This window comes from Biomphalaria glabrata, chromosome 1 (genome assembly GCF_947242115.1).
Source record: "Biomphalaria glabrata chromosome 1, xgBioGlab47.1, whole genome shotgun sequence".
In the NCBI taxonomy this organism is placed as follows: Eukaryota; Metazoa; Mollusca; class Gastropoda; family Planorbidae; genus Biomphalaria; species Biomphalaria glabrata.
Window position 1 is genome coordinate 70,442,681 of NC_074711.1, and position 26,471 is coordinate 70,469,151.

Below are 26,471 nucleotides of genomic sequence, written 5' to 3' on the forward strand. Positions count from 1 at the left end.
CCTGTGGAATTATTTCCCCCTGAGCTTTAGTCCTCAAAGTTTGAATTTTTAATGGGGATGTTCACGACTAAACAATGTCAAGGACGCTAACTGAATTTTTAAAAAGAAATTAACTATAAAGGGGCGAGCTTAAAACATTTGATTTTGCAGTACTTAAAAGTGAAACAAAAAATCATACAAATTTAAACGTAGCTTATCTTTCCCTTTTCTTCTGTACCCCGGATACACCAAAAAGTTAGCTATTTATAGATTTTAGGGGGCCATTTAAAACTCCCCAACACATTCTTTTCATTACGTTATGAAACACAAAAGTTAAAGTGAGATGTAATATATATTAAAATTTAATGTTAAAGTTAAACTTGATATCAAGCAATTAGGTTAAATGTTAAACCTGATAGTAAACATTTATGTTAAAGTTAAGCCTGATATTAAGCATTTAGGTTCAATGTTCAACCTGACACTAAACATTTATTCTCAAGTTAAGCCTGATATTAAACATTTAGGTTTCATGTTTAACCTGATATTTAAAAAAAAAATTAGGTTACAGTTAAGTATGATATTAAACATTGATGTGTGGTTTGTATTTAAAGTCTCAAATAAGTGTACACATATTGAATGTACACTCGTCTCCTGTTAGTGAAATTACTGACACTAATGACAAAGATTTTCTGGATGAACAGATTATGTTGGCCAATGTGGGGATATTTTTTTGAGTAAAATTCCATGTCTTTGCTGACATTCCAGTCCCAAGCCATTTAGATTTTGTGTCTGCGCCTCCATGTAATCCTGAGGAGATGCTCGACATGGCTGACCCTCGTTCTGGCTCATTTCGCTAATTACTGACATCGTCTGCCAGTTTTACAGAGATGTGAACAATACGCTTAGACTACACACTCTATATGTACTCGCTGCAAGCTCTGATAGATTATACTCTCCCTCTCTCTCTTTCTCTCTCTTTTTCTCTTTCTTTCTCTCTCTCTTTTTCTCTCTCTTTCTCTCTCTCTCTCTCTCTTTCTTTCTCTCTTTCTCTCTCTTTCGCTCTCTGTCTCTCTCTTTCTCTCTCTTTCTCTCTCTTTCACTCTCTCGCTTTCTCTTTCTCTCTCTTTCTCTCTCTCTTTCTCTTTCTCTCTCTTCTCTTTCTCACTCTTTCTCTCTCTCTTTCTCTCTCTTTCCCTATCTCTTTCTCTCTCTTTCTCTTTCTATGTCTTTCTCTCTTTTTCTCTCTCTTTTTCTCTCTTTCTTTCTCTCTCTTACTTTCTCTCTCTTTCTCTCTCTTTTTTTCTCTCTCTTTTAATCTCTCTCTCTTTCTTTCTCTCTCTCTCTCTCTTTCTCTCTCTCTTTCTCTCTCATTCTCTTTCTCTCGCTCGCTCTCTTCGTCTTTCTCCCACTTATTCTATCTCTTCCTCTTTTAATCTTATTTTCTCTTTCTCTATGCTCTTTGCTGTGTGTTGTTTTACTTTAACCCCTACCCACTCTCTACACTCTCTGTTTCTTCTCTCTTTCTTCCCCCCTCTCTCTCTCTTTCTTTCTCTCTGCCCCCTCTCTCCTCTCCCCCCCCCCTTCTCTCTCATTAGACCAGTTAATGTTTTAAAGCTCTTGGAGCTATTGAGGGAATGCTCATCTTTAAATATTTATATTGTTTGCTTTCAGGGGAGGAGACTACCCGCTGGCGCAGTTCGTCTGTTGGGAGATCACGGTGAACGAAGCAGCACCCCCCTCCCGCCTTCTGTGACGTCAGAACGAATAAAAAAAAAGACCAAAAAAAACGCGAAATTTACTCCAGCATTAGTGCGGCGCCCCAAGGCTAGGGATTGCTACGTCATAATACCTTCTATTTGCCACGCTCCTGGCATGTGGATCAGTGGATTGTTCTGTTTCTGATGACATAATAGAGAGCTACCTTTGGATAGTATACACATCAAATTATTTCTGGATTACCAAGGGATATTATAAACTCGGCTCTGGTCTTCCTCCTGATTTTATTGTAGCTCAAGCAGTGAGTCATAGTTTGGATTTTACTTGCAAAATATTTGACTTTTGGCCTTCAAAACTTAGTTGTTGACACTGTATTTCTGTTGGGTTTGGGTTTGTTGAATCCCTTCCTGTACCAGTCTATACAAATAATTAGAACATATTGTAAGGGAGATCATCTGGACAGGTAGATGAGCAAATAGGATTGGTTCTACAAGAAAGAAGAACAGTTCGTACTCACCAGCATTGACAATGGAGAGGTTATCTTGTCACGGGTCACTGTATGTTGGGCTAACATTCTTTGTGCTTTTCGCTCTGGTCAGTGTGACGGCCAACGCGCCAATGGCTTCAGTGCTGGACACTAGTGGATGCGAGTCTGTGACCACCTTATATGCTTCAGGTATGTTTTGATTGTTTCATTTTTTTTTATTATTTTTTTTTTTACTGTTTCTTATTTCCATAGAATTTTTTTTCAAACTGTAAAATACTTGCTTTGGACCCTAATATTTCGGGCAGTGCTTTTCTTCTGATACATCTAGTACAGATTCTAAAACAATTCCAAGAGTCTTAAACAATAATATGTTTATCGAATGGTACAGAATGAGAAATCAGCTTACTGATGTCCTGAGGAGTGTTTACTTTTGCTCTCACCCTCTCACTCCAACTGGAAAGGGAGACTATTTTAAATATTGGGACACTACACTGATACATTACCCTTTATCTCTTTCAGACTTTTATTCTGGTATCTTATAATTCTTTTCTAAATTTGAATAACTTTTTTTAAAAGATATTTTTTTCTTTTTCTACATAATATTTGTACTTTGAAACAACGTGTCTGTGTATATTCTGTGGCTTTGTACTTAGTCTTGGCTTGTAAGAATGACCATTCGCTGTGTAGGAGTCACCTGCCATGTTGAACAGGGAGAGACTTCTGTTAGTTACGTGTGTCCCAAAGAGACAACACAAAGCCTTGATTGTGAGAAGGAATGGGAGCAGATAACTCAGTACATCGCATCCTACACACATTTGTTTCTTGGTTTTTTTTATGATGCCTAGGTGGTTTTTTTTTAATGATCTAGTTTTCTTTTCCTTAAATATTTTGTTCCATTCAGAAAATAATGTGGCAAACATCTTTTGTTTCGTTAACCTGTTTGCTGAACTTTTGTAGAATAACGAATATCATAACCAATGGAACTATCCACATGTACACTTAACAATGTAAGCATTGACTACATGTACATTGACCACATATGAACTAGCCACATGTATGATACCCACATAATTAAAAGAAAGCGAGCGAAGATTGTAAACGGAAGTACAATTTGTTTGAAATAAAAACGCTGATGACGTCATGAATGGATTTAAAAAAAAACAATGCTAGGGGAAACACACACACAACATAAACAGCTAATTACCATTTAAGAAACACGCACAGACTCCCCCTATTACCTCCTGCTCTCTCTCTCTCTCTTTCCTCTGTTGAAAGGATATTTGGACAAGTGATACAGTTTATACGAAGATAAGATAAGTTAGGACATTTTCTTAGCAGCGGGAAAAGGAAGTGAGTCTTTTTTTTTTAACTGCTGCACTCCCTCGTAACAAGGAATGTCTTTTGAAACTGAGGTCGAGTGGTCTGTGCATACAAACAGGTTATTTAACTCTCTCCTTCCAAGCGTGTTCTACAACACTGTATCTGCAGTCACTTACACAAAAACGTCTTTGTCGATGCATCTAAAAATATATTTTTTGTAGAAACGATTAGTTGACAATAAAAATGTATTATTTCTTGCTATAAAGATATCTCACATAAAATCTAATTGAATCGATAACTTGTGGAACTGTGGTTCATAGTGTGAAACATTTTTGACCTTTTTTTTTTAACTCTTTCTCTCCTGATTGACGATACCATCGTTGATTTGACTTCGTTCAATTCAATGAATGTTTGATTGTATAAACTATAAACGTTACTTTGTGTTCTATAAAAAGAGCATACTTTCCCCTTAAGTCTAGACCAAATAAAACACTTTCTGATCATAAACGTCAAAGTTATTCAAGCTTAATTATAACAGGGTAAAAAAAATGCTAATGAGCAAAATGAAAAATTCCCATCGGAACGTGGAAAATAATTACGGAGAGAAGGAGTTAAATAATAGACACCAAGAAATTATCTCCATTTTTGTTCTCTACCCGTTTGTTGAAAAAAAGCATTCAAATAGAAACTAAATAGGGTGTTAAGGGTTAAAGGTTGTGTGTGTGTTTTTTTAAATCTTTAAATATGTTATGTCCACGAACAAACCATTCCTACAAGATGTAAGGTTTAAAAAAAAAAACTCAATTTGTTTTTCTCCAGTTTGTCTCTCAATTTAATGGTACCAGAAATTGTTTCTTTTAATCTCGTCTCTTCGTTAAGATCCCCGCTCCCCCCCCCCCCCCACCAAAAAAAAAGTTGTTTTTTTTTGACATTTTGAAATGTTTTGTTTTTTATGTAAATGTTCTTTCTTTTGTTTCATTGGTTAACAAGTTTTAGACGCTAGTACGGTTTATGAAAATTATTACGTTTTAACCCAAACCTCCCATGCAGGACCCCAGAGGATGAAAGCGGGCTGGATTCGAACTCGAGACCATTGTAAGACAGTCCGAAGCGCATACCTCTGGACCAGTCAGCCAGTCAACTATTTAAATAGATTTGCGCAGCTGAAAATCTAGTGAAAGACAATATGTCGGGTATAGGCCTCCCATATAGTTGTTGAAAATCTAGTGAAAGACAATATGTCGGGTATAGGCCTCCCATATAGTTGTTGAAAACTTGTCACTCACAACTAGAACCTCATGTTAAAAGGCGCAACAAAACAAAAAGCCACCTGCCAGCACTGATGAGCTTATTGCAGTCTGTTGTCTAGCACTTTTTTGTTGACAGCGTGTTGCTTAGCACTTTTTGATGACATCCTGTTATTTAGCACTTTTTGTTGATTTCCTGTTATTTAGCACTTTTTGTTGATTTCCTGTTATTTAGCACTTTTTATTGACATCCTGTTATTTAGCACTTTTTGTTGATTTCCTGTTATTTAGCACTTTTTGTTGATTTCTGGTTATTTAGCACTTTTTGTTGACATCCTGTTATTTAGCACTTTTTGTTGATATCCTGTTATTTAGCATTTGTTGATGACAGCCTGTTGTTTAGCACTTGATTACATTTCGTTTGAGTATTAATTAATGATGACGTCACATGGACCGTAAATACTGGCCAAGCCCAAATTAATTCCTATCTAGTACTAATACTTGTGTGATCTGAACAAAAGTGAATTGAGGATGTCCAGTAAGGCTGTGAAGGTCATTTCCACTGTGAAACAAAGGCGCCTTTCTTTCTTTCTTTTCTAATCTCTGATTTATTTTGAAAAAGATTTTTTTATATTCTGCTGTTTGTTTATGCGTTTTAATCCCAGCGTCTTGCTGTCTCTCTCTCTTCTTTAAAATCATCTCTGTTTGTATGCGTGTGCGTCTACAGGTCTCTGTGTGTATGTGTGTCTCTATCTCTCGACTGTGGTATTTCTTTTTATAATCTCCCTTTCATTACATTTGAGTATAAATCCCGTACGGTATTAACATGCGGAATTATAATCTATGTAGTCTGGGCAGTGTCCATCTATAGATGCCTTTGCTCTACCCATTGATCGGTTGCCATGGTAACGCTGAAAATTCCATAACGGTGTTATCGACTAGCTGTGTGTGTGTGTGTGTGTTGTATATTTGTTGAATACTAATCTCTCATTGTCACAGATATAATGCTCTCTGCCTCCTGCTCGTCTGTTGAAATCTTTCTTTGTTGTCAGGCATTTTTAATGAGGTGGCTTCAAGTTCTTGGTTTTTTTTTTCCTGCAGTTTTCAATTGTAAAGAACTTTTTTTTTGTAATCATTACTTTCTGTTGTTAGACTTAAGTACGTCGCTCTCTCTCTCTCTCTGTCTCTCTCTCTCTCTCTCTCTCTGTCTGTATGTGTTTTAAAACCACTTTTTGAACAATCAATACATGAACTGTGAGGAAGGGGATGTTGACACTGGACCAGGGTTTGACCAAGTTACATGGAAATAAGCTTGTCTCGCTAACGGCTGTTTCATGTTACTCTAGGCCTGTAATGTTTCATGCCTGTATCATCTCGCGAGACTTCATGGATGACGTCATTGCCATTCACTGTCACTAAAGTGTTGGTTTCCTTGTGCCAGAAGACTTGTAAAACTTATCTGCTAGTCTGAGTGACTGTAATGGTGGCCGGATTTCTGTCTTGTATTAATGCGAGAAATAGGATTGTATGTTTGAAATCCTAGTATAATTAACCACAAACTATATAGAATAGAATGGATGAGTACACTTTCAATAGACTTTTTTCTTTCCCATCTTTTCATTAGGCTCACTTTAGTTTGTTGCTAGATTCTAGAAACAAACGAAAACAAAAAAAAAAAACAGGTTTGTTGTTAATGACAGAGAAGGACAGTTGGTGGCCATTGTTGTTAATGACAGAGAAGGACAGTTGGTGGCCATTGTTGTTAATGACAGAGAAGGACAGTTGGTGGCCATTGTTGTTAATGACAGAGAAGGACAGTTGGTGGCCATTGTTGTTAATGACAGAGAAGGACAGTTGGTGGCCATTGTTGTTAATGACAGAGAAGGACAGTTGGTGGCCATTATTGTTAATGACAGAGAAGGACAGTTGGTGGCCATTGTTGTTAATGACAGAGAAGGACAGTTGGTGGCCATTGTTGTTAATGACAGAGAAGGACAGTTGGTGGCCATTGTTGTTAATGACAGAGAAGGACAGTTGGTGGCCATTGTTGTTAATGACAGAGAAGGACAGTTGGTGGCCATTGTTGTTAATGACAGAGAAGGACAGTTGGTGGCCATTGTTGTTAATGATAGAGAAGGACAGTTGGTGGCTGAACTGTAATGAGCCAACTTTTTGTTTGTTGACTCCTTCCAAATGCTCCTCTAAGACTTATCTAAAGATGAAGTTCTGTATAGATCCTAATTCTTTCTTGTTTCGATTGTTCTTGATTCATTGACCATGAAATTAAAGTGCACATCATGGAACATAGGGCACACATCTAATCATCATCACTCCTTTGAGTTCCTCATGGAACATAGGGCACACATCTAATCATCATCACTCCTTTGAGTTCCTCATGGAACATAGGGCACACATCTAATCATCATCACTCCTTTGAGTTCCTCATGGAACATAGGGCACACATCTAATCATCATCACTCCTTTGAGTTCCTCATGGAACATAGGGCACACATCTAATCATCATCACTCCTTTGAGTTCCTCATGGAACATAGGGCACACATCTAATCATCATCACTCCTTTGAGTTCCTCATGGAACATAGGGCACACATCTAATCATCATCACTCCTTTGAGTTCCTCATGGAACATAGGGCACACATCTAATCATCAACACTCCTTTGCGTTCCTCATGGAACATAGGGCACACATCTAATCATTATCACTCCTTTGAGTTCCTCATGGAACATAGGGCACACATCTAATCATCATCACTCCTTTGAGTTCCTCATGGAACATAGGGCACACATCTAATCATCATCACTCCTTTGAGTTCCTCATGGAACATAGGGCACACATCTAATACTTTGTGCTAAATGTAGATGTCACTCATTGTTTCCTGAAATGTGAACAATTTTTCTCTTAAATCAGACAGAATTTTTGTTGTTGTTGTAGATTGTTTAGAAATGTTTGCTTCCACCTGAATCCAAGCATCAATGTTGTGTCACACACTGTGTAAGATTTAACTTTGTCTTTCTTTACTCACGGAAATAATTTGAATTCCCGCCAAACGGAGACTTTTTTTTTCGTGCGCCCCCTCCCCCTTTTTTTTAACCACTTTTGAATGAGAGTCCTTTGTAGCCCCAACAGCTATCAGTTGTAGTCAAAATGTTCTCTCTATAGTCTCTATACTCTCTATAGTCTCTATACTCTCTATAGTCTCTATACTCTCTATAGTCTTTATACTCTCTATAGTCTCTATACTCTCTATAGTCTCTATAGTCTCTTTCTTTTCTCTCTCTCATTCATCCCCGTCACCTCCTCTTTCTGTCTGGAAAGATTACAATCTTTCTAAACTTTAAGCCATTTCATTACAATCTAAACTTAAACAAATTCAACACACATTCACACACTTCAAACACTAGTCCAAATACCTGATGACATGGAACTAACTGCGCACTGACCTATATGATCTCCCTATCAATGTAACGAAGCGTGTTACGTATTCACGTGTTGAGTTTGAAACGTCAAAAAGTGAAAGGAAATGTAAAAACAGTTTGTTACTGTCGGCTTCGATCTGCAGGCCAGTCCAGGGCAGTGCTACACTAGATCTAATGACCCTGCAGTCTACATTGTTTTCATGCTCCAGCGAGCGGTCATAAAATCTTCGTTTCACCTTGATCGTTCAGCGTTTCACTTACTGCAGAGACAATTAATGCTAATTATTTGACACAAAGAGAGAAACAGTCTGTCACCAGAAAGGGAATTTAGATTTTTTAAAAAAATAATGAGGTTCTAAAACTGCACTATTGTGGCAATTGTTTGCCATTGTTCCTGGGAAGTTCCTAATTGGTGGGTGTCTCGTCTCTCCGCGTTATTTTCACCTTTCCTCCAGTTTCTCATCAGCATGATAAGACAACTCGTGAGTAAGATCAATGCTTTTTAATAAGTGTCATTTTCTCGAGGGGAGATCAATCTTCCTAAAGTATATGTTATTAAACTATCACGTGAGAAGAGCACGCTGGTTCTCACACTGTACGGCCAATTGAACACCAAGCTGGAACATGTAACCATCTAGTTCATTTTAGTGGTTTAAGTTGGGGCGGGTACATACTTGTATAGATTTGTTCAAGTTCTAGCTATCTGTTGCGTTTCAACTCTTTCTAGAATCGATCGGGATAGATCGATTAACTACAGTCATGGCTCCACGAGACGGTTTCACTAGTTCGATTTACCCACAGTTTGATCTTTATAAACTGCATAACCCAGTAACTGGCTCTAAGCGCTGTATAAAGATACTCTAGTAAGTACTCGGGGATAAGAAACAAAATGAATGGACCTCATTCACCAATCGTAAACAAACAACATTTAGCCACGTGATAATATTGATAAAACAATGAAAATTACGTATCACGTGACAGCCTTTATGGATTGCGTAATTTGTATAGAAGATATAGAGAACCACGTGGCAAAATAATGTTTGTTTACGATTGGTGAATGAGGTCCATTCTTTGATGAATGCAATATGTTTGAACAGGTCTTTATTTTCTGAAAAGATAATACACACACACACACACTGAGACACCGCGCTACATACAGAAATGATGTGTGGCCTTCTTAAGATATTTTTAGAAATTACGCATTGTACTTTTCCTTAAAAAAAAAAAAAACCAGTCCAAAGAATCTTACTTACATTAGGACATCCTCTAATCTCCCCTATCCCCTGTCGTGACATCCTCTAATCTCCCCTATCCCCTGTCGTGACATCCTCTAATCTCCCCTATCCCCTGTCGTGACATCCTCTAATCTCCCCTATCCCCTGTCGTGACATCCTCTAATCTCCCCTATCCTCTGTCGTGACATCCTCTAATCTCCCCTATCCCCTGTCGTGACATCCTCTAATCTCCCCTATCCCTTGTCGTGACATCCTCTAATCTCCCCTATCCCTTGTCGTGACATCCTCTAATCTCCCCTATCCCCTGTCGTGACATCCTCTAATCTCCCCTATCCCCTGTCGTGACATCCTCTAATCTCCCCTATCCCCTGTCGTGACATCCTCTAATCTCCCCTATCCCCTGTCGTGACATCCTCTAATCTCCCCTATCCCCTGTCTAATCGTGACCAATCGTTACCTAAGGCCTGAACACTGATCTGCTACGTCGCAACCTATGGGCAGCTGAGACCAATAGCTCACTGCCATGTCACAGGCTGACGCGTTCATCGTGCTGTTGTTTTGGTTCGCCTAGTTTTTAAAGGATGCCAACTATTACTAAATGTTGAATGGGCGAAAGCCTCCAGATAGACCAAGACGTCACTGACACCTATGTGCAGGATACACAAATGAGACTCCATTCAAGGGTAACGTATATCGTTATTCATTATTTATATCTTGTTTGTATCAGTGGCTGAGTGGTTAAGCGAACCTGTGGTCCTGGGTTCGAATCTCGGTGAAGACTGTAATTTTGAATTTCGGGATCTTTAGGGCGCCCCTGAGTCCACCCAACTCTAATGCATACCTGACTTTAGTTGGGGAAAGTAAAGGCGGTTGGTCGTTGTGCTAGCCTCAAAGAAACAGGTGGCCTTAACATCATCTGCTCCATAGATCACGAGGTCTGAAAGAGCAAACTTTACTTTGGGGGGGGGGGGTAGTGCGGAGGCTGAGTAGTTAAGCACTTGGCTTCCGGACTTGGGATCCTGGGTTCGAATCTCCTTGAAGACTGATATTTTGAATTTCGGGATCTTTAGGGCGCCCCTGAGTCCACCCAGCTTTAAAGGGGAACTTTACTTTTTACCTAGCGTGTATTTCCAATCTGACCATTGTATCTACCTGAATTATTGCACTCATGGTATGTAGTTGTCAGGTGCTGGATTGACTATTGTATTGTATTGTACTACAAGTCCAGGAAGTTGAAAGAAGTCTGACGTCCATCTTGTACTCCCTCTACCCTCCCCACTCTCTCCTTCCTTGTCTTGCTAATGGATGAGAGGGGAAAAAAAACGATTAGTTCAGCGTGAGTTTGTTTAGAATACCAGGCTACTCACACCACACACTGCTATTTAGAGGGAAAAACACGACGGGTAGGGGCGGGAAGTAGGATAATTCTGCCAAGAGAAGAGTGGGGTGGGGGTACAATTTATGATCAAGTTTCCAGATCTCCAGTTTCAATGTTAGCGAGGTGGGTTCAGTCCTGTGTAGGATGTTATATTAATGACAAATGTTACGTCGGATTGAAATGTTGGTTTCGTCTCTGCTCCTATGTTTGTTTGGTTTTCTAACAGACCCCCGGGAAGGGCGGAGAGTGGAATTGTTTTCTACTGATGTCAAAATGGGAACGACTAATGGGCAGTAACTGTGACTAGCTTAAGAGTAAAGATGGTGGAACGGTGGTAATCTTCACTCGTCAATACAGACAACAGCAATCATTTCTGCTGTTCGATTGAAGGAACAAAGTCAATGAACCAGCTGCAGCAGTTAACTCCGCGCAATGCCAAATGTTCTTTTACTGGAGCTTTTAGGTTTAGGAAATCGTGAGTCAATGTTTTGTGTTTAGGAGATCGTGAGTCAAGTCTATGTTTTGTGTTTAGGAGATCGTGAGTCTATGTTTTGTGTTTAGGAGATCGTGAGTCAAGTCTATGTTTTGTGTTTAGGAGATCGTGAGTCAAGTCTATGTTTTGTGTTTAGGAGATCGTGAGTCAAGTCTATGTTTTGTGTTTAGGAGATCGTGAGTCTATGTTTTGTGTTTAGGAGATCGTGAATCAAGTCTGTTTTGTGTTTAGGAGATCGTGAGTCTATGTTTTGTGTTTAGGAGATCGTGAGTCAAGTCTATGTTTTGTCTTTAGGAGATCGTGAGTCTATGTTTTGTGTTTAGGAGATCGTGAGTCTATGTTTTGTGTTTAGGAAATCGTGAGTCTATGTTTTGTGTTTAGGAGATCGTGAGTCAAGTTTGTTTTGTGTTTAGGAGATCGTGAGTCTATGTTTTGTGTTTAGGAGATCGTGAGTCAAGTCTATGTTTTGTGTTTAGGAGATCGTGAGTCAAGTCAATGTTTTGTGTTTAGGAGATCGTGAATCAAGTCTATATTTTGTGTTTAGGAGATCGTGAGTCTATATTTTGTGTTTAGGAGATCGTGAGTCAAGTCAATGTTTTGTGTTTAGGAGATCGTGAATCAAGTCTGTTTTGTGTTTAGGAGATCGTGAGTCTATGTTTTGTGTTTAGGAGATCGTGAGTCAAGTCTATTTTTTGTGTTTAGGAGATCGTGAGTCAAGTCTATATTTTGTGTTTAGGAGATCGTGAGTCAAGTCTATGTTTTGTGTTTAGGAGATCGTGAGTCTATGTTTTGTGTTTAGGAGATCGTGAGTCTATGTTTTGTGTTTAGGAGATCGTGAGTCAAGTTTGTTTTGTGTTTAGGAGATCGTGAGTCAAGTCAATGTATGGTGTTTAGGAGATCGTGAATCAAGTCTATATTTTGTGTTTAGGAGATCGTGAGTCTATATTTTGTGTTTAGGAGATCGTGAGTCAAGTCAATGTTTTGTGTTTAGGAGATCGTGAATCAAGTCTGTTTTGTGTTTAGGAGATCGTGAGTCTATGTTTTGTGTTTAGGAGATCGTGAGTCAAGTCTATTTTTTGTGTTTAGGAGATCGTGAGTCAAGTCTATATTTTGTGTTTAGGAGATCGTGAGTCAAGTCTATGTTTTGTGTTTAGGAGATCGTGAGTCAAGTCTATATTTTGTGTTTAGGAGATCGTGAGTCTATGTTTTGTGTTTAGGAGATCGTGAGTCAAGTCTATATTTTGTGTTTAGGAGATCGTGAGTCAAGTCTATATTTTGTGTTTAGGAGATCGTGAGTCAAGTCTATGTTTTGTGTTTAGGAGATCGTGAATCACTTCTATGTTTTGTGTTTAGGAGATCGTGAGTCAAGTCTACGTTTTGTATTTAGGTTAAGGAGATCGTGAGTCAAATCAACAACAGAATGAGTCAACATATGCTATGAAAGCTGAAAACTGGAACCAGTGAAATGTGCCCTTGTGGAGTGTCAAGAATGCCGACCAAGTCCTTCAAAGCTGCACACTCTATCGAGAATATCGAACTAGATTCTGGTCCCAGAACACACCTATATGGAGAGTTGCCCGATCTGAAACCTACTGCTCACTTCATCTCAGATATTACACTAGTCGTTTGAACTTTTTAGCATCCTAATGAGAACGCATAAGAAGAAGAAGAAGAAGATATATCTATACTGACATGTTTCAGTAGAAGACAGACTAAGACTTGAAGACTTTTTTGTATGAATATGTTCAGGGAAAATGACTCCTATTTCTGGTGGCATGATCAGACAATTATCCTCTCATGCATTCTTCTCTGTACATTGCAAGCTTTCACGTGCCCTGAAGATGTGTGAGTAGGTCACAGTAAATATTCTTTTCATTGAGCTGCCCCAGACACTTGACCCGTCCACTCTCACCACTCGCCGGCTGTGTGTGTGTGTGTGTGTGTTGGTTTCTATGTTCAAATAGCTTACATTATTCATGAAGATTTCATTGAATGTTTAACAGAAAATATTTTAATAGAACTGTTTGTCTCCAGTCTCTTCGTACAGTGGTTTGAATGCCATATAGATATGTTGGTTTTTTATTAATTAATTATTTAATGTTTTTGGTTAAATATTTGGATTTGCGCACGTCTTTATTCGTGTGAATCCTAAGCTAAATTTCGCCCAAACTACGGCCCACGAGCCTACCCAGCCTGTGGCCTAATGCATTCTGGTCCCTTAAAATGTGCCCCCCGCCCCCACTTTGCCAAATAAAGCCGAAAAGAGTCGCTAAGAGGATTTTTTCCCCCTCAAGAATGCGGTCCGTCACACGCGTGTCTGAAATCTTTGTGGCCCCTTGGAACTAAAAGGTTGGATAACTCTGTTAAGTGCATTCCTGGGTGTGTATATAATTTGAGGTTGATTTGATCAATTTGTTGACTTTTAGAACAAATAAACAAAGAAATACTTTGATACTCTCTTGCGACTTTCAGTTTAATGGTCAGAAAATAAAAAGCTTAATAATTTGTTGTTTCGGCACACTTCTTCGTAACGGTCATCTCCCTTAGCCGGACACTGTTCAAAGACCGGAGCACTGGTGTGACCAGTGGGTCGAATAGGCGCACCACAGCCCTGCGTTTGCCGCGTCACCCAGCGCCGCGTGTCATTAACTTTCCGCACCAGGAAGCACTCGTCCCCTTGTACTCTGCGTGGCTCGCACCGCCTCCCACCCCACCCGAAGACCTCGGTGCTGATGAGAAAGTACCGGCACCTCGGTTTCTGATGGTTTCTACTCAGTGTCAATTAAACCTGCTCTTATTTGACGGAAACGAAAGTGAAAGAGATGGAAAGGAGGGGGGGGGGGGAAGACAATATCAATGGGGGAGAGGGGGGGGGGGGAAGAGAGGTGCCACCACAAAAAAAAGGGAGATAATTAAAACTCGGGAACGATGTTGTTCTAGCCCTTTAATGTATTTTTTCCCAATTGATTTTCAAAGGGGTCGAAAGGTAACTGGGGAATAAGGGGGGGGGGGGTCTTCAACTCATCAAGCGTGATGCCCTGATGCAAATGAAATTAATAACTTCATGAGATTTTGCCCCTTTTCATTGTTTTCTCGCCTTGCGCCACCCCCTCCCTCAAAGCTCCATATGAATATTTAATTGTGTTGAATGAGATAGGGCTATTGACTAAATGTATTCCATAATCGTGTTAGCAGTGCACAGGACTTGTGTGTTTGAGAAGAGCAGGTCAAGTTAGCCAGAGATTGGGTTAGGATTACTCCCCTTGGATGATAAGCCTGGCATAGATTACACGGGTCTTTGATTATCTGCCCACCGGACAGCAGTAGCCCGTTAAAGGGGTGTGTTTGAACGGGATTTAGTAGATCAATGATTTGTATTGTCTAGAGATTTCGGACAACTGGACACAGTAACATGAACCATCTGGGTACAGCTTAATTAGACTGACCATCAATGGATGCATTAGAGACAGGTTATCAGTGTGCAATCATAATAGCTTTCACATGACTCACTTTTCATTATACTGACCACCCACTGGATACTACAGTAGATACCGTACAAAGCTTCATCTAGTCGTGTCTAAAAGTGCAATTCGTCAATGTACAACTCTCTCTCTCTCTCTCTCTCTCTCTCTCTCTCTCTCTCTCTCTTTGCTTATTTGCTGTGCTAACCATTTCTAGTTAACAAAACCTTTGTTCTCATGTTAACGCTATAATAACACATCTTAGATAATAACATACATAAGTAACGATAACTCTTTCTCATAGGAGGCACAGAAGACGCAAGAGAAAAACACTACTCCAGCGTTAAACTGTTTACTTCCCTTTGTTCTCTATTTGCTTTAATGTGATGTGGGACCGGGGGGGGGGGGGAATCCTGAGACACACCAGATTCTTACTTAACATCGACTCTTGAAGCTGTTTCTAGATCTTTGTGGCATGTCCCTAGATTACTGGGAGAAGCCAGTAGCTCTCCTGGTCTCGGCGGAAAATATAAGATAAAGGTTGGGGGTTAGAGATGATTAGAGAAAGCTGAAGCGGGAGGATCTACAATCATTGTCTTTAACTGCAGGGTAATTGAACTTCAGCTTGGTAAACAAAAAAAAATGATTGATACCAACACGCCAAAGGCTCAATGGTTGTCAATATTCTCTTTGCCTGGATCATCTCATGTCCTAATAAATGCACTAAATAGCTTCATTGATATTTCTGCTCAATACAGCCCGCTTAAGTTCCGCTGTAGTCTGCCCTCCATTATGTTACCAGAGACGGTCTTCATCGATAGCTTTTATCTGCAAGATTTGTGGCTCTAGGAACGTGAGGCGAAATTTCTCATGGATTTTTTTCTGCTCTTCGCCATTGTTGACACCCCCATCTTCACAGCTGCCAAATCTTCACTGCACTCCCATCTTCACAACTGCCAAATCTTCACTGCACCCCCTTCTTCACAGCTGCCAAATCTTCACTGCACTCCCATCTTCACAGCTACCAAATCTTCACTGCACTCCCATCTTCACAGCTACCAAATCTTCACTGCACCCCCATCTTCACAGCTGCCAAATCTTCACTGCACCCCCATCTCCACGGCACCCCAATCTTCACTGCACTCCCATCTTCACAGCTGCCAAATCTTCACTGCACTCCCATCTCCACGGCACCCCAATCTTCACTGCACTCCCATCTTCACAGCTGCCAAATCTTCACTGCACTCCCATCTTCACAGCTGCCAAATCTTCACTGCACCCCCATCTTCACAGCTGCCAAATCTTCACTGCACTCCCATCTTCACAGCTGCCAAATCTTCACTGCACCCCCATCTTCACAGCTGCCAAATCTTCACTGCACTCCCATCTTCACAGCTGCCAAATCTTCACTGCACTCCCATCTTCACAGCTGCCAAATCTTCACTGCACTCCCATCTCCACGGCACCCCAATCTTCACTGCACTCCCATCTTCACAGCTGCCAAATCTTCACTGCACTCCCATCTTCACAGCTGCCAAATCTTCACTGCACTCCCATCTTCACAGCTGCCAAATCTTCACTGCACTCCCATCTCCACGGCACCCCAATCTTCACTGCACTCCCATCTCCACGGCACCCCAATCTTTACTGCATCCTCTTCTCCACCCAAATGTTCGAGGCACCCAAATGTTCGAGGCACCCAAATGTTCGAGGCACCCAAATGTTCGAGGCACCCAAATGTTCGAGGCACCCAAATGTTCGAGGCACCCAAATGTTCGAGGCACCCAAATGTTCGAGGCACCCAACTGTTCGAGACACCCAAATGTTCGAGGCACCCAAATCTCCTCGTCACTCACTTCTCTGCTGCCTCCTGGTCGTTCGTTGATAACTACTTATACAATCAGCAGCAAAACTAAACATTTCAATCTCTAAGTGTTCGTTTCAATAAGAATGTATTAAGAAGACCACGCATACTTTATAAGCTGTTTGTTGCTTGTATTAAGACTTGTGTAGCAGATTCACTGTGGTGTACTAAAAGCTGATGAAACAAAAGTTGTTAAGGATGGACAAACAACTTGTTTCGCAAACTATCCTGTGATCTATTTGAAGTGCTGCCTTCAAGGACGTGTACATTCTAGTGACTATTATAGAGTCTTCGAGTCTCCTGGACTTATTAACTATCACAATGGCTGGAGGGGGGTCTAGATGCAAACGCCCCCATGTACCGGAAGTTGGGGTTAGTGTACACAGAGGCAAGGGATTACAAACTGACACTTTCAATTTAGTGTTCTCTTTTACCTGGCGCCCGTGGGACGGAGGAAGTAAAAAAAAACAAAAAACTTTAAATCAGACTTTGACTAGAACCATTTCTTTGCTCTTCATCATTTAGAAGTATTAGGTTGTTGTAATAACCTACTTTAGTTACGTCTTCTTGTTGTTTTTAATCCAGTCCAATATTTGAAGAATTTTATACCAGACCGGAAGTACATTAAAACACGCAACAAAACCACTGATCTATATAAACATAGAGTGCTGAGAAACTCTCGTATTACCTGGCTGTTTTTGTATATGCCAGAACAAAGAAAGAAATTTGATGCTGTTACATTGCATTTCTATTTAATAACTCCTCGATAAAATGGGACCAACCTCACCAAAGCTTACACTATCTTTGAAGTAGTCTGCCCCTGCTAGTTACTTTTGATCTCAGCAGAAGTGAAGAGTGAATCTTATTTTTTTTTCCCGCCACTATCGATAGGAGTTACTGAGAGCGATCAAAAGGTGTGAGTGCTCGGGTCCAAAAGATGCAGGTACTTTGTACTCACCCAGGCGGCTCGAGAGGCAACGGCAGTGAGGAGGGCGTGGAAGCTAATAGCATCTTTGTGTTGACTGGCGCCACAGGGGAGCGACGCCAATACTTCATAATTATCCCGATACACCTCTGTAGACTCTCTGCATGGCTACAGTCCGTTAGCCAATCGTTAGTCTCTTGCTATAGGAGTAACATAATACATGACATAATAATTAAGTATCAATAATTCTTTGTTGGTCAACCAGAACAAAGTCCTAGCTCCAAGTCTCGTGGCTTCAAAAGAAATGATCACGAGCTTTGTAGTTCAAGTTTTACGTATTCATTATGAATCTATTTCTTTATCGCGAACCTTTTTTTTTTTATCTTACTGAGTGTATGTAGTCTTTCTTTGAGGCATGAAAGAGCTCGCTTCAAAGAAGCTTACATAAAGTCACGTGATATCCTGTGATTTTTTTAAAGCCTGCTATAAGAACATGGAAAATGTTTAACAAAAATGTAAATTTTGTCGTAATTATTTTTCTTTTCAAAGTTATTACTACTAGATCTAAATTTACGCTTTCTTTTGTCAGTCTTAATCACTTTTGCTTCTTCCACCAACCCAATGTCTCTGTAATTTGTCTACACATTATTGTTTCATGTGGAACACATTCAGTATATAAATGATGAGTTTAAATTATTTTAGAAACATTGATATACTAAATAGAAGTGATTTCTTCTCGAGTCCAGTTTGGTGGATGGGAAAAAATCATTCGAATAGAAACAAAACCAACTACTTAGCTAGTGAACTGTTTTAGGGAGATGTGATGAACATGAAGAATTGAATAGTGTGAAGATTGAGATGATTTTTGCTTTTAAAGTTTTTCAAGATTAAGACAAAATGGAAACAATCTCCATATTTTATTTTTTTATTTATGGGCAAGTTTTATTTAAATTGAAAATCAAATACTTATTATAAAATTTTGAAACACACATACACACACACACACACACACACTAAAGAGATTATCGTACCTACCATAGAAACTAATCACGTGACAGTAGTTAAAAACATGGATTGATTGTAAATGTTCAAATCGTAATTTAATAAGTAATAAGTGTTTGTAGAACACCAGAAAACAAAAGGCTGTAGTCGGCATCAAAACAGAGTTACCCCCCCCCCCCTTTTTTTTTTTGATCATCAGGCATTCGTTTCGCGGTACACCTAGAAGTTGACTGCCACTGTACTCAAGTATAATTTTGGAACCACTGGTTAGCTCTACTGCCAAAAAAAAAAAATCGTATAAACTTGCCAACTTTTGTATATATTTTGTGTTTAAAATAAGCTAAGCAAGGTACAAGTGCTAAAAGGAAATAAGAAACCATAAAACGTTTAAAGTATTTAGAGCGAAGAGATACATTGTTAATGTCTGCCAAGTCTTGGTAAAGAATGAGGCTCTTCCTCTTACTTTGTCTTCTGACCCGAATGTTGCATGAGGCCCAAGGTCTAGGACATGGACAAGCAAAGCGTCCCCCCCCCTTCCATCAGCACGTTGAGATATTAGCCATTCCATTATCTTCATTCAATAGTTTGGGATGTGTGAACGTGATTACACGCCCCATTCCCTCCTGGCATTTACACATTACATTTTACCAGCATGTCGTCTGCTTCTGGTGTAGCCATTTTGGAGGTCATTGTTCTGAGATGTTCAGCCATTTTTTTAAAATCTGTTGCTGTAAAAACAATTGAGAATTTGTAATAAGCGTCTCTGCTGACCTTGTCCGAATGTGTCTATTTATTTTACCGGAATGTCACAGTTGACCTTACGAGATTGTGTGTACTGATCCTAACAAAATGTCTCTGTTGACCTTATCAAAATAGTTCCACCCGATCACAATGACTCTATTGATTCCTAGTAGATTGTCCTGTGTATTGATTCTATTAATGTCGCATAGTAACATTTTTCTTATACATTAAGGACTTTATGATACTGATGGCATATTAATATTAGAACACACATTTTAAATGCATTGCATACAATTTTCTGTATGTTTATAATAGACCTATTTCAAACCTGCATTGAAAACAAAATATAGATGATAAGAAAGATTTCCTATGTTTTGTCGAAGATTCATTCAATAGGACTGGTTATTTGAAAGTTGCGCGTGACTTTTTAGGCTTTAGCCTTGTTATGTACTTGACTTCGCGGATGGTTGTCTAATTGCTAGTGACACACAACACGAGCTTTTAAGTGAGTCGACAAAATAGCAGGAGTTCAACCAAAGTAAAACCACGTGCAGTGGCCTATTACGAATGAACGCCACGCGGGAAGAGTGCAGGGTAGAAGCAGACGAAAGGTGTGTGGGGGAGGGGGGACTAGCAGACGTGGGAATAACGGACAGTTTTTGAACAGACACCTCAGGCAGCTGATATGAAATAATGAGCAATAGATATTGCAGGCTAGCAGGCGAGATAATTGAAAGAGACTGACACAAAACAACACAGGTATAAGCCATGCCATAAGTCAGTAAAGTAATATCGTTAAGGAATGTTTCTACTTTCAATTTTCTTCAATTTCTTTTTAATACAACGACAATAAAGCTGGACAACAAAAACACAGTCTTTAGTATACAATCTATATATAATCTCTATATATAATCTTTATTTCTCGTCTTGGAAAGAGTGAAAGCCGTTCTTGGTTTTGTGAAGTCAGTCAGTCCATCTCTCTCTCTCTCTCTCTCTCTCTGTTACATTTAGGTCTTAAAACTTAAAAGAGTGTTTTAAAATTCCGTTTCAACATTGTTTTGTTTTTTTTAAAGCGAAACTTTATTAATATTTTTTAAAATATGTAAACCTTTTATTGATACGTGTACACTATTTTTAAAACAAGATTTTAATATATTACAAATAGCACTCGTATTGCGTAAATAATTCACATAAAACAGTATGTATGAAATGGATAGAAATTAACTAATGTACAAGTTCTTAGTTGCAACAGCTAGTTATGGTCTTTCCCAAAACGCTTGATTTAAAAAAAAACACTTTTAATCATATTAGAGTCTAGATAGTTCTGATTCTATTATTAGTACATGGCCTATGACGTTTTTACGATTGATTTTTACTGATTCATGCTGATATTAATTAAATCTGCAATTATTTGTAAATTGACTTTATACATTAAATACATTAAATGAGCCCTTTTTAGCCCTTTTACTTTATATAGAGAAAAACGCTACCACGAATTAAAAATAAGTTTAGGTATTGATATTTGAATTATTGGAATAAATGGAACAGTTCTGTTTGTTATGATGCAGAGAAGGTTTATATAGATTTTGCTGATTTAGCATTGTGGGAAGAATACTCGATCTAGCCTCCATCCTAGTGGTTTTGAAAAAACGTTTTTTTTTTTTTGCTGTTAAATAAAATTCAGTAAAAAAAAAATTCTGTATAAGCAAATAGTGAAAGCCCAAAGAAAAGAAACTTGTTAAACAAAGGACGAACATATTATATAAATATATATAACCAAACATTAGAATGTTGTGTGTCTGTATTAACACGGGCAGTCACACATTCTTTCTTTCTCTCTTTTTTTCATATATTTGTTTTCTTCATAATGGGATCTAAAGATCTATGTAAATCTATATTATACGCTTAAAATATCGCTGGCATGCTGATTCATTTCTATATTAAGAGATCTCAGCAACTGCCGAACAGATTTGTGTGAAATTTCTCACACAGGTTTGTTTTAACTCTTAGGTGCTTGCTAATACACGGGATTGACAGATTCGCAGCCTGAACGCCGCTATTCGCGAATAGATAGATAGATAGATAGATAGATAGATAGATAGAGAGATAGATAGATAGAGAGATAGAGAGATAGAGAGATAGATAGATAGATAGATAGATAGATAGATAGATAGATAGGTAGGTAGGTAGGTAGGTAGGTAGGTAGGTAGATAGATAGATAGATTAGATAGATTAGATAGATCTGAGACCAATGTGCTAAAACTGCTTTCCAACAAATCACATTTGTGTTTCTATCCCCATGGACATACGCTTGGAGAGTCTATGTGTATATTTCTATGCATGTATATTTACATGTACGTATATTCTAGTCCTATACACAAACGCGCAGAGCAGTACACACGGCCAACATTTTGTTGATAGGAATCTATGTAGACAAGTGCTGAGCCAGGAGTTATCCCCGCATGCAATGCATTTCAATGACACCGGCACCGCTAGTAGAAAACATTTGGAACAACAGGCGTACGTGATTGCATCTGGTGGTCCTACTCAGGCAGGAGCAAGGGTCACGGTGACTTCTCGGCGCTCCAGTCGTTTATATTTCTGTTGATGTAGTGGGGGGGGGGGAAACATGTGTTCTTGTCTAAATATTTGTTGTCCGTATATTGATATAAAAATGTGGATCACAGACTCTGCCGCCATCTTTCGTCCACGTTAGCGTCTTTGTGTGTGTGTCCCCTGTATTGTTCGTGATAGCGAGTTCCTAACCGGGTTACGCTCGTGAGTACTGGACATCTTCACCATTCGTAGACCTAACCCAAGACCTGTCCTGTTCTTGTCGCGTGGAGCGCCCCACCCACTGGCACCCCATCCCTTCTCACCGCATTCCCCCTCTTTCCGTTTCCAATGAAGTGTGGGTTTTTTTGACGCCTCACCGACTCGCGGCCGTAAACGAGGCGGTAGCGAGGGCCTCATTAAATCATTATTACAGTAACCAGAGTTAATGAAGCTAGATATGTCACAACAACTCAATTGTATCGTCTGGTGTAAAAGGGAAGGGCAGGGGGTGGGCTGTACTTAACAACTCTGAATGATCAGCTAATCATCTATTATGATTGTTGTTTCTAGGTAATGCTAGCGATCGAAAGCAATGCTTCCATTTTTCATCATTTCAATTCTGTCCAATGTCTGTCAAGCGTGTACAACATTGGACGACGTCTTATTGCCTGTCAGATTGTGGGTTTACAATCGTAAGTTACGTACCGAGCAGGAGTAGCAAAACAAACAAATTAGCATTAAGTACTAGATCTACTTAAAGTGTTCTAAAAAGTGGGGAGAGGGGGGGGGGACAAAGCAGATAAGTAGGATATCTTCTATTGACTTGTGTCTCTCTAAAAAGTATGCTATCTTCAACCGACTCGTGATGTCTGACTGTCTCCACCGAAATGTCAGTCTCATGGTCGAGTGCTGGCAGGCAGCAAACAAACTAACTGCAAACCAGGTCACATGACGTCATCAGGCGATGATATAGTGGCTCCAGGCCTATGTCGTCAGGAATTAATAGAAATGAAGTGCTTTTTTTTTCAGCCTTGACATGATGCGCGTGATTGATACATTTATCGTCACGTGACCCTAGGAAGTATAATTATTATAATTTATGCACAGACAGTACACGAAACAAACAAACAAGACGGACAACAAAAGCGTGACATTGGACGGAGTGATGTGAGTGATGTGAGGGGTGTGAGTGGTGTGAGGGGTGTGAGTGATGTTAGGGGTGTGAGTGATGTGAGGGGTGTGAGTGATGTGAGGGATGTGAGTGGTGTGAGGGGTGTGAGTGATGTGAGGGGTGTGAGTGATGTGAGGGGTGTGAGGGGTGTGAGTTCTTGGTGAATCTTGGGTGAATCTAAGACAGTCGTTGTGTTAGATATACAAAACTCTTGTTAAACAGACCGAAAAAAATAGAGAAAACTTTACCTTATTCTACATTAACATGTAGATTTTTAAAGGGAAACTTTATTATCAATATAAGAGTGACTGTCTGGTCGTGTGGTTTTGTGCCACAGACTGTCGTTTCGAAGGTCTCGGGTTCGCACTCCAAGCCCCTGCGTTACTTGGTGTAGGCGTCAAGGTCTCAAGAGAAGTGTAAATATGACGTGTAATTACATCATGGCTTCTAGAAGAATCTAGTTTCTACACAGAATAGGAAACGTGTAAATTGATTTAGAAATGAAGTTTTATTTCATTTCCACTTAAAGAACTTCCGGTTTGAAAACCTATATATATAGAGTAGACAAGCTTTTTTTTTTTAGTGTCAACAAATCCATTTGATGAATCAGCAAGTTTTTAAGCTTGATATTAAGTATAAGATTCCCTGGCGAACTTTGGAATTTGGGGAATCAGATTTAAATTCATAAGATATCATAATGTATTAGCCAACTCCATTGTAATACTTTGCCGCAGAAGTTTGGACTTTAAATTTACAGGTATAGGAGGATGTTAAAAAAAAAAGCTAAGTAAACAAAAAATACTTTAAAAAAATAATAACTGTACATATATCTCAATATTGTTATATTTATTTACCTTTTTCTATGTCAAAATTATTTAATTACCACTAATAAATTAGTTTATTGATTAGTTTTCTGCTTGATTCATGTTTTGTTAGGGACAATGAATAAATAATTGTGCAAACTTTCAACTTCATTCGAGAATGGGAAGTGGGAGAAATAACGTGTACAAAATTTGTACTTGACAAAGTGAGTTGATATAAGCTTTGTAACAAAGAGTGAATTATAGATTTAAAAAAAAACAACTTCTATATAAAGTTTTTCATTCACTTTCAAATTTCCTTAAATAAATAAAGAGACGTGGAATAACCGAGAAATTCAGTTTGTTCCTTTGGTGGACTGAAGATGTGGATGCCTCTACAAATCTAGTGTACACAGCTTCTTGTCTAGCCCTCGTTGATACGTCCACACGACCCGGCACGTCAGTGTTACTCAAACAATTTGTATGGTCCAAGGATCACACGGTTAGCTCCCAGTAACCGCTAGATAAAGTTGACACAAGGCTACACCAATGGTCCACCCTGCCCGCCGATAGGAATGTTTTCAACTTTTTGTGTGGCTGGGTCATTTCCGTAACGTCATCAGAAGAACAAAGTTGAGAACTGACTCAGATATGTATCACTTCTAAGCGAGACTCCAGTTCCCTTGTTCCATTGAAATAACACCCATGACTAGGGTAACGGTAGCCAGACGAATGACCTTTAAGATGACCGGGCGAAAACGTCTGAATGCTTGACCCCTCTTTGTCCACCATAACGCCTGGATAGCCGCAGGATCCCAACAGATAAATTGATAACCATCTCCAGTCAACTGGCTCCTCCAGCATACATCTTCATCAACGGTCTCATCTTGATGGTTGTCGTTGAGGTTGTGACGAATGTTTCCGATACTGACCTTCCCCAGCCCTTTTTTCTGACCAGTTGTTACACACAGACATGAAGTCATTACACACAGACATGAAGTCGTTACACACAGACATGAAGTCATTACACACAGACATGAAGTCATTACACACAGACATGAAGTCATTACACACAGACATGAAGTCATTACACACAGACATGAAGTCATTACACACAGACATGAAGTCATTACACACAGACATGAAGTCATTACGTTCTAGTTGTTTCCTGCTTGATGGACCTAGCCTCGGCTTTTATGGGAACAATATGCTTACCAATATGCTTACCAATATGCTTACCAATATTGACCCATTATTGAAGCATTGAATTCTGAGACGACACCCATATATTCTGCATAGTTGTCACGTGATTGAATTTTAAAAAAAAATTCTGTTAAAGTAATGTTTCTGTCTATTAAATACATTAACAACGACTCGACACTATCCTATATACCGTATTTTCGTGCATATAACCCGAGTGCGGGCTATACAAAGGTGCGGGGTTTGTAAAATGTGTTTTACTTATAAACATTGTATAACGGAAACTCTGGACATACCGGTGGGTCTTGATACCTCCTATATATAGTTCGTTGTGCGCGGTAGATCTGGTATTACAGAATATTCCATAACTCTCGATTAGGCAAGTAGTAAGATAGAATCTCTGCTCTAAAATATGAAGCATGTTCCTTCATAAACCAGTACAGCCTGGCTAAAATAAGTAGTATTTTGATTCTTTATAATCCTTGCCAAAGAAAACAAACAGTTCGCGTGTTTGTTTTTAATTAGAGTGAGTGTTTTGATTCAATGTGATAAGTGATATAGACAGGGGAACAGCCATGAAACACTGGCCCTTTAGACCAAGCTGAACAAGATGTTTTGGTAGTTCGTTAATGAATGTTGCACACATCAGATGGTTAACAAATGCTTAGAATATGGTGGATAGTGCCAGTGATCTAGCAGTGGCATTTGTGAATTAACTGCTCTTTGAAATTTAAAGTTTTTTTTTTCTGATTATTTTTCTCCTATGACGCCCCCCCCCCTCACCCCTTTTTGCTTTACTTGGTCTTACCCACCCCCTCACTTCTTGTTACGTTATTGGTTCAGACGTGTCGAGTACTGAGTACTGTAAATATTGTTAATTCTTTAATTCTGGGCAGTGGGTAGTCATTGAAGACTATAAATCCCCTCTAAAAACATAATTATCTCTAGCCACTAGAGCTCTGTATTGCCCCCCCCCCCCCACCCCGCCCCAGTTTTTCTCTGTCCACCAGGCCGAGGTTAAATCCTCACTGAAGCTCTTCGGTTTTCCTGCTTTGTTAAGCTCGTTCCCTAGTCGACCTCCCCTAGACTGGGAAAAGGTTATTTCTTCATCAATAGCTCGTCACCCCCATTTTAATCATTTCCGCTCTCGTACCCACCTCAACCTCTTTTTTTTTTTTTAGTAGTTTCTGGGTGAGTGGGTGAGTGGGATAATTTGAAAACAAGAGAATTCCTTCTCCCCCCCTACCCTGCCAAACAAAAAATCCAGTTTCAGCAGTGAATATAAAACACATAATTGTGACGACTGGCCTTTCGCTTACACAACCTTTTGTTCCCGGGAGAGCCAACCCCCCCCCCCCCCCACCAAGTCAGAATCCGAGTGTCGGCATGCCATTCCCTGTAATGCAATGCCTGACCTAACACTAGACTTCTCTTTAGACTTAAAAAGAATCTCAATCTG

At 39.4% G+C, this 26,471-nt stretch overlaps 1 protein-coding gene across 5 annotated transcripts in view; it reads left to right on the plus strand.

Moving 5' to 3' along the window:
- LOC106079916 (semaphorin-2A-like) overlaps window positions 1-26,471 on the plus strand; it is a 208,422-nt gene that overhangs the window by 124,965 nt on the left and 56,986 nt on the right. For 4 of the 5 annotated variants that reach the window (XM_056011713.1, XM_056011729.1, XM_056011709.1 and 1 more), the window contains 2 exons: window positions 1,651-2,171; window positions 2,206-2,371. In XM_056011713.1, coding sequence (XP_055867688.1) covers window positions 2,163-2,171; window positions 2,206-2,371 — 175 coding nt within the window. In that variant the 5' untranslated portion in view covers window positions 1,651-2,162. Of the gene's footprint in view, window positions 1-1,650; window positions 2,372-26,471 lie in introns of all 5 variants that reach the window. The other variant, XM_056011736.1, reaches the window with a different exon arrangement.